General features: G+C 39.8%; 1 protein-coding gene across 1 annotated transcript; it reads right to left on the bottom strand.

Annotated features, from left to right (window-relative positions):
• Nucleotides 1–7,489: 7,489 nt before the first annotated feature.
• Nucleotides 7,490–8,976, bottom strand: LOC138160791 (ADP/ATP translocase 3-like). Its single transcript, XM_069087534.1, has one exon. The coding sequence runs from the start codon at nucleotides 8,859–8,861 to the stop codon at nucleotides 7,965–7,967; it is 897 nt and encodes a 298-aa protein (XP_068943635.1). The 5' UTR covers nucleotides 8,862–8,976; the 3' UTR covers nucleotides 7,490–7,964.
• Nucleotides 8,977–9,531: the final 555 nt, after the last annotated feature.

The following is a 9,531-nucleotide window of genomic DNA, read 5'->3' as shown; positions in this document are numbered from 1 at the left end:
GGGAAGATATGAGAGAGAGCAGATTGGGGGAGGGGATATTCAGTGGGATTGCTGTTTTAGGGTGGTGAGTAGGGAAAAAATGGGGAGAAAATTTATAACTCAAAACCTTATGGAAATGAGTGATGTGAACTAAAAAATATAAAAAGATTAAAAAAGATTAAGAAGTGAGAGAAAAAGGAGGAAGAGAAAGAATCTTCTGCCTGGTTTGCTTTAGCCAAGGACCACAAACCTTCCCGTGGGGGCTGCTTCCTGAAGCTGGTCTCATTCTTTACTCTGCCCTCTGCTACCTCCCCCAATCCCCTCACCCTCACTTGGTGTTTAAGAAGAAACTGTAAATGATTCAGGGGAATGGGTCTAGACTTTCAACCCTGGATGCCTTTCCTCAGCCCTTAAAAGACAGCCAGGACAGACAACCTGGATGGAACAGTCCCTGAAGTTCTTGAGGGAACTCAGTCTATAGGATAGATCCAGTCTCTCTCCTTATTCTGAGAACTTAACTGTCAGGTGAGGCTAGATCTCCTCACCTTAAACCCCCTTGGCAATCCCTTGTTCATCTTCCCAGACACTGGACCATCAGCACTGGGGATAAACATCCTTCACTCCATAAGTCTTCTAAGGAAAATAGGAGTCAAAAGAATAAGGGAGGGAGGGGAGAAAAAAAATTGTGTGATAACTTTGTTGTATATTTGAAAGGAATAGCAGGTTTTGCATAGTAGATTAGCAGTTTCATGTACAACCATCTTTTTATTGTACTATGGTATGGAAATGCTTATTTTATTCTATAAATATGTATTAATGCAATACCAAAAAAAAGGATTAAGAAAATTCTGAAAAGAGACAGAGCCAAGATGGCAAAGTAAAGGCAGGGACTTGCCTGAGCTCTTCCCATATCCTTCCAAATACCTTTTAAAAATGAATCTAAATAAATTCTAAAGCAGAAGAACCCCCTTCCCCCCCCAAAAAAATGGAATAAAACAAATTTCCAACCTAAGACAAGTTGGAAGATAAGCAGGAAACTCTGTTGCCCCAGGGTGAGAGACTAGCACAGCCCAGAGCAGACCTTGCCAGCGCAGACTGGGCTTCATCAAACACTGAGCAGGTCTTGGGGCAACTGAATCACTGACAGCAGTAGTTGTTTCCAGACCTCTCAGCTCACAGAAACCAAATAATTTTAAAGTTCAGAAAGAAAGATTTGTTTCAGCTGGGTGATAGTGGAGCACACAGCAGCACTGCCCAGCAAACCAGGGGCAGACCTTAAGAATAACAGAAACAATTGTGGCAGCAGAAGTAGCTGCTTCTGAGTCCTTATGCCACAGATGGAAAGGGAGTAGAATAACTGGTCAGAAGGCAATTACAGGGGTTGCTAGCACTGAGGCAGGACTCTGTTGCTTTGCCCATACTCAGATCCAGGTCACAGTTCTGGGGGGGGGGCAGTCCCAGGACAAGGAGGAGCAGAACTTGCAGCCATAGTGGAGAGGGAACGTTCCTCACAGTTCCAGGGCAGAAAAGAGTGCTTGTGATTTCTCACAGGCCAGGAGAGTAGTAAACACCTCCCCCTAGTCCATATCACATTGGAAGAACTGAAAGCTTATAGATCCCTAAAAGTATCTCTGAAAATAGCTGAACAAAACCCCTGAAGATTAGGACAGTGTGCCCTCCAGTCTGTAAGCAAAGCCCTAAATTAACAGTGTCAAAAGTCAAATAATAGGCTAGGAAAATGAGAAAACAATGAAAAAACACTATGACTATAGAAAGTTAATATGGTAACAAGGAAGATCAAAATATACACTAAGAAGAAGACAACAAAGTCAAAGCTCCTACATCCAAACCCTCCAGGAAAAATATGAAATGGTCACAGGCCATGGAAGAGCTCAAAAAGGGTGTTGAAAATAAAATAGTAGAGGTAGATAGAGGAAAAACTGGGAAGAGAAATGAGAATGATGCAAGAAAATCATGAAAAATGAGTCAACAGCTTGCTAAAGGAGACACAAAAAATACTGAAGAAAATAACACTTTAAAATCAGACTAGGCTAAATGGTAAAAGAGGTCCAAAAAACCAATGAGGAGAAAAATGTCTTAAAAAGTAGAATTGGCCAAATGGAAAAGGATATCCAAAAGCTCACTGAATAAAATAATTCCTTAAAAATTAGAATGGAGGGGGCAGCTAGGTGGCACAGTGAATAGAGCACTGGCCCTGGAGTCAGGAGGACGTGAGTTCAAATCCATCCTCAGACACTTAACACAAAAACTAGCCATGTGACCTTGGGCAAGTCACTTAACCCCAATTGCCCTACCTTTCCCCCTCCAAAAAAAAGCAATAAATAAAATTTAAAATAAATAGAATGGAGCAAATGGAAGCTAATGACTTTATGAGAAATCAAGAAACAATAAAACAAAACAATGAAAAAAATAGAAGACAATATGGAATATCTCATTAGAAAAAACAACGGACTTGTAAAACAGATCCAGGAGAGAGAAGTTAAAAATTATTGGACTACTTGAAAGCCATGATCAAAAAAAGATTCCAGATCTCATCATTCACAAAATTATCAAGAAAAACTGCCCTGATATTTTAGAACCAGAGGGTAAAAAAGAAATTGAAAGAATCCTCTGATCACCTCCTGAAAGAGATCCCAAAATGAAAACTCCCAAGAATATTATAGTCAAATTCTGGAGTTCCCAGGTCAAGGAGAAAATATTTCAAACAGCCAGGAAGAAATAATTCAAGTATTGTGGAATCATGGTCAGGATAACACAAGAGTTAGCAGCTTCTAAATGAAAGGATGAGGGGCAGCCAGGTAGCACAGCAAGTAAGAGCACCGGCTCCAGTGTTGAGAAGACCTGGAGATCGAATCCCGGACTCAGACACTTAGCACCCACCCAGAAACACCTGGCCGTGTAACCTTGAGCAAGTTACTTAACCCCAATTGCTTAGGGGCAGCCAGGTGGCTCAGCGAGTAAGAGCACCAGCTCCAGTGTCAGAATGACATGGATCAAATCCGGGCTTAGATACTCAGCACCACACCCAGAAATAATAACTGGCCATGTAACCTTGAGCAAGTTACTTAACCCCAATTGCTTTAAAAAAAAAATAAATGAAAGGATGAGAAGGCTTGGAATATAATATTCTGGAAGGCAAAAGACCTAGGTTTACAACCAAGAATCATCTATCCAGCAAAACTGAGTATAATACTTCAGGAGGGAAAATGGACATTTAAGATAGAGGACTTTCAAGCATTCTTGAAGAAAGAACAGAACTGAACAGAAAATTTGACTTTCAAATACAAAACTCAAGAGAAACACAAAAAGGTAAACAGGAAAGGGCAATCATAAGGGACTAAATAAGGTTTAACTGATTATATTCCAACATGGAAAGATTATATTTGTAAGTCATGGAACCTTTATTAAGGTAGTTAGAAGGAGTATATACAGACAGAGGGCACAGGTGTGAGAGTTGAATATAAAGGGATGATATCTAAAACATAAAATTTAGGGGCAAGATAGGTATGTATCTGAAGAAAGGGAAAGGGAGGCATAAAATGAGGTAAATTGTCTCACATAAAAGAGACAAGAAAAAGCTTTTTCAGTGGAGAGAAAGAGGGAGGAGGTGAAAGAAAGTGAGTGAACCTTACTCATCAGAATTGACACACACACTCAATTGGATAGAGAAATCTATCTTACCCTGCTGGAAAGTAGGAGGGAGAGTAGATAAGAGAAGGGGTGGAGGGAAGTAATAGAAGGGAGAGCAGACTGCCAGAGGGGGTAGTCAAAAGCAAAACACCTTTAAGGAAGGACAGGGTGAAAGGAAAGAGAGAATGTAATAAATTGAGGAGGAATAGACTGGAGCAAAAGAAAGTTAGCAATAGTAACTGTGAATGAAATCTTGAAGTAAGTTTCTCTGATAAAGGCTTCATTTCTCAAACATATAGAGAACTGAGTCAAACTTATAAAAATAAGAGCCATTTCCCAACTGATAAATGATCAAAAAGATATGATCAGTTTTCCAATGAAGTAATCAAAGCTATCTATAGTCAAATGAAAAAATACTCTAATTTACTATTAATTGGAGAAATGCAAATTAAAACAATTCTGAGGTACTACCTCATACCAATTAGATTGCCTAATAGGACAGAAAAGTTAAATGACAAATGTTTGAAAGGATGTGGGAAAAATGAGACATTAATGAATTGTTGGTGGAGTTGTGAACTGATTCAACCATTCTGTAGAGCAATTTAGAATTATGCCCAAAGGTATAAAACCATGCATACCCTTTGACCTAGCAATATCACTACTAGGTGTATACCAAGAGAGAGAGAGAGAGAGAGAGAGAGAGAGAGAGAGAGAGAGAGAGAGAAGGAAAAGGACCTATGTGTACAGAAATATTTATAGCAGCTCTTTTCTTGGGGCAAGGAATTGGAAATTGAGGGGATGCCCACCGGATGGCTGAACAAATTGTGGTATGTAATTGTGATGGAATACTATTGTACTACAAGAAATGATGAGCAGGAATATCTCAGAAAAACCTGGAAATATTTGCACAGGCAGATACAAAGTGAAATATATTGTGTACAAAGTAGCAGCCATATAGTAAGATGATCAGCTGTGAATGACTTTGCTATTCTCAGTAATACCAAGGAGACTGCTCTGCAGGACTTCAGATGAAAAATGCTATCCATCCCCAGAAGAGGAACTGATGATGTCTGAATACAGACTGAAGCATGCTTCTTTTTTTTTTTACTTTTTTTTCTTGAGTTTTTTTGTCTGTTTTCTTTCACAACATGACTATTATGGATATGTTTTGCATGACTCTATATGTATAACCTATATTGAACTGTTTTCCTTCTCAGTGGAAGTGAGGTAGGGAGAGAATTTGGAACCCAGAGTTTTAAAAACAAATGTTGAACATTGTTTTTGCATGTAACTAGGGAAATATAACAGCCTAGATAGACAATTAAAAAAAGAAAAGCAAGGGGGAAAAAACTATAAGAAAGGTTAGGGGACCACAGTTTAGGGCAGCTAAGTGATGCAGTCGATAAAATACTGGACCTGGAGTCAGGAGGACTTGTGTTCAAATTCAGCATCAGACAATGACTAGCTCGGTGACCCTGGGATTTTTACTTAATCCTGTTTGCCTCAGTTTCCTCTCCCGTAACATGATCTGAAGAAGGAAATGGCAAACCACTCCAGTTTCTTCAGCAAAAAATAACCCAAATGGGGTCTTGCTAAGCACTTTACAAACATTAACTTATTGGATCTTCACAACAACATAGGTGCTATTATTATCCCCACTCTACAAATGAGAAAACTCAGGTTTGGAGAAGTAAAATGACTTGCCCAGGGCCACACAACTTGCACTCTATCGACTACACCAGCTAGCTGCCTAATTAGAGCTAAACAAATATGGCAATGAATGTAATGGAATATTACTGCATCAAAATTAATGGAGAATATGAAGATTTCAGAGAAATATGGGAAGACAAGTGAATAAATAGAACTAAGGAAGCAATACATATAGTGTAAATAGCAATTATTCCTGTTCTGGACAGAAACCCTAAAGGTCTCCTCCTAAATTGTTTTGTGACTAGATCTCCTTATCTCACCTGGCTGGAAATACAACAGGTGTTCAAAGGCTTGATCTCCCTGTTGATTGGCATGGAAACACTGATTTGCTCTGTTTCTGATCTAGACCAGTTGGCATGTCTTTAGGGAGGCTCCTGGGGGAGGAGGCCAAGGCTTATATTGGTGCCAGACTTAGCTTGGATACCTGATCTGGCCTTAACCCAGCTATAGCTCCTAACTTCTGAACTCAAGCAACCCACCAGCCCCAGCCTCCCTAGTAGTTGGGATTACAGACTTGGGCCACCATGCACACCTGTATATCAGGCCTAGTGTGGTTATTACTCTATCATTGTCCTGGTCTTTTCATGTCAGTCTGCATCAGTACATTCTGATGAACTTCTCCAGTTTCTCTAAAACCAGCTTTTTTTATACTGTATTACTACTGTAGACCATACTTTAGTCAGCCATTCCCCAATGGGTTTCTTTAAGACTTATGCTTTGTCAACCATTACTGTGTTTATTCTAAGAAATACAAACAAAATTAGGGTGTATGTGCATGTTATTTCTCTCAAAGCTGCTGGAATATGCATAGAGAGATATGCATGGGAGCTCATTGTAGAAAATGAGCCCAAGGACAGATGGACAAAGGGAATTTTATATCTCCTGAGTAATTCTCTCTCATTTCTCTCTCCCTTCCTTGATCAGGATGCCTGTATCAGTCAAAATTATACTCTCCATATGTGTTAACCATGATATGAGAAAGGAATTTCTTAACTGAATAGATTGAAACTACAATAAGGTAAGAGAAGGTCCAGGTGTCGATTAAAATTATAGATCCAGGATATATGTATTTCTTCTATCATTAACATGAATATAAGGGGCGGCCAGGTGGTGCAGTGAGTAAGAGTGCCAGCCCCGGCATCGGGAGACCCGAGATCAGTTCCGACCTCAGATACTTGGCACCCACACAAAAAATAACTGGCCGTGTAACCTTGAGCAAATTATTTAACCCCAAATGCTTTAAAAAAAACATGAATATATATATATATGTATACGTACATATATATATATATATACAATAACATAGCATAACATGTGTCTATACCAAAATAAGAGAAAGTCCCATTATACAAGACAGGATCTGGTTCAAAATGTCCTGCCTTGGACAATCATAAACAAAAGAATGCTCTTGGTCAGGTTCATCTAGACTTGTGGTTGCTGACACAGGAAGGGGAATTTTGGTTTTACTCAGAGAATAAAGTAAAGCATGTCTGTTATTCCAGAGTTCACAAAGCATTATGATGGGTTAAGCTCAGAGAGGGCCAAAATGTCTTTCTCCTGATTGGCCAAGTTAGGTTTTAGACCTTTCTAAGGTCTTGGAGAGAGAGGGATGGGCTAAAAAAAATGGTTCACATTCCCCTCCTTTTAATCAAAGGTTCACCAAAAAACACCACTTGCAGCATGGGGAATACTTCACTCTTTCTCAGGGAGTGGGAAGAGATGTCCACTTGTAGTGGTCATCTTCAGATTATCCAGGAATCTACATCCATAAGTTGGCAGCTGTAGGAGAGGTCAGACAAACATGACAGGGGCTCTTTGAAGTCATATGAGTTAGCAATTCAGAAAAAAAAAACAGTATAACATAAGTTCTTGGTTAAAGGCACATAGTAATGGCTCAGTTTCTTAGTCACACAGGGCCAGGTTCAAACAATACAATAAAGTTTTTCTCACAATTCCCATAACTACATAATTACATTAAGTCAGGTACAGATTAAACTACTCAGAGGACTCACAATAGACTAGTTTTGGGAAGGGAGATTTACATGTCACCAAGGTAACCAAGAAAACACAAACACAAACCATACAAAACAATACAATCATTACTACCAATATTCACTAACATTAAGCATCCTTGTATCCCTGTAACCCATTCTTTTTTTTTAGTCTTCTGTGTATTTATTGTTTTTACAGCAGAATGCCCAACACAGATCATCATAACTGCCAAAGTCAGCTGTGCAAAATAGTATATATAGTGCTTAAGTACAAATGGGACACATGATTTTTTTAAATAAATACTTAAACACAAATTTATGGTCCTACAAAAGAGCATTTAAACTAGATGGTCTAAGTTGATCTGCCTCCTTGGACCCACAGTAACTGTTATTTTCCCAAAAAACCAATAGAATCAATATACTGAATCATCATCAGTTCCACTGTGTGAATAATGGATCACAATAAATGAGTCCCTTTTTCTAAGAGCTTTTCCTGGCTCCCCTACAAACATGATCTGGTCTGGATAAAAAGACAACAGGAATTTCTTGAAGGTCAGTGGTCCAAAATGCTAAGTATGGTTAAGTATTCTACATGATCTATATTCACTGGTTCCTTTTTTAATTAGAATGTACTTAGATTACTTTCTTCAATTCATCATACAGGACAAGCAGGAAAGCTCCACCCATGCCTCTAAGAACATTGGACCAGGCACCCTTGAAGAAAGCTTTGCCACCCTCATCTTTAGCAATCTTCTTCCAGCAGTCAATTGTCCCAGTGTACATGATATCGGCTCCTTTGCGACCAGACTGCATCATCATTCGCCGCCTTACAGTATCAAAGGGATAGGAGACCACACCTGCTACAGCAGTCACTGATTGTGCAATCATCCAGCTTATCACAATGTGAGTGTTCTTCGGATCTGGGAGCATACCTTTTGCTGTATCATAGATTCCAAAGTAAGCTGCTCTATAGATAATGATACCCTGCACTGAGACATTGAAACCTTGATACAAGCCCCGAATTCCATCAGACTTGGTGATTTTCACAAGGCAGTCTCCCAGGCCTTTGAATTCTCTCTCAGTGCCGGATTTTCCAACATCAGCTGCCAAGCGGGTTCTCGCAAAATCCAAGGGGTAGACAAAGCAGAGAGAAGTGGCTCCGGCTGCACTGCCATAGGCAAGATTGCCAGCAAAATACCTCCAAAACTGCGTGTGCTTGTCCACTTCTCCCAAGAACACCTGCTTATACTTATCCTTAAAGGCGAAGTTAAGGGCCTGGGTGGGGAAGTATCTGATGACATTGGCTAAGTTACCCCGACAGAAGGAAAGCACCCCTTGTTCCTTTGGAATTCGGACTATACAATCCACTATGCCTTTGTACTGCTTATCTGCAGCAATCTGTTTGCTGGCATGCTGCACCTGCAGTAGCAGCTTAACTCTCTCGATGGGGGCCACCGCGGTCTTGGAGATGGCGGCGGCGATGCCACCGGCCAGGAAGTCCTTGGCGAAGGAGATGGCCTGTTCCGTCATGGTCACAGAGGGGGAAGGTGCTGGAGGCGGAGGAGGAAAGGCGCGGAGAGAGGGCCCAAAGCTGGGGAACTCGCTGCTGCCTGCACAGCCCCTTGCTACAGCTCGGACCGAAAAGCCTGTAACCCATTCTTAATGACCATTTAAGGAGCACCTTTTGATGCCCAGATGTCTCATGTAGTTATCTGGTCCCTAGCTATCCTTTCTTGGACAATAGGTTTTACTCTCAAGACACTTCTAAAATGGAGTCTGGCATCTCTGGTTCAAATCTAGAAGTGCCTAGATAATTCTGACTTAGTACAAATTGTACAATCACTTAAATTTGGTTCTCCAATTTTGAAACTTCAGAGAATTTCAGTTTAATATGTCATTTTGTTTCTGTCTTTACCTAAATCCTGTACCTATAAGAATCTTTAAAAATTTGAGGGTCCAACCATAAAATGAACTCTTCTGCCTTTTAAAATTATCTGAAAGATACTTTAATACTGGAAAAATCAAAATCTGACAACCTATTACCAAAACATTCCTAAGCCTGAATTTTCATGATAGATAAATTTTAGAAGTCAATCATATATAACCGTATGTAATTCTTAGAGGACACAATCTAATCCTGTTACTTTTCTCTCACAATTTGCTAGAAATCTATCATATTATATCTTTGTTCTATTGCTTT

This window comes from Petaurus breviceps, unplaced genomic scaffold (assembly GCF_028583685.1).
Source record: "Petaurus breviceps papuanus isolate PSGF00001 unplaced genomic scaffold, PetGlider_PUasm1.0 182, whole genome shotgun sequence".
NCBI lineage: Eukaryota > Metazoa > Chordata > Mammalia > Diprotodontia > Petauridae > Petaurus > Petaurus breviceps.
Note: the sequence above shows the minus strand (reverse complement) of the source record. Positions and strands in the feature narration are given on the sequence as shown.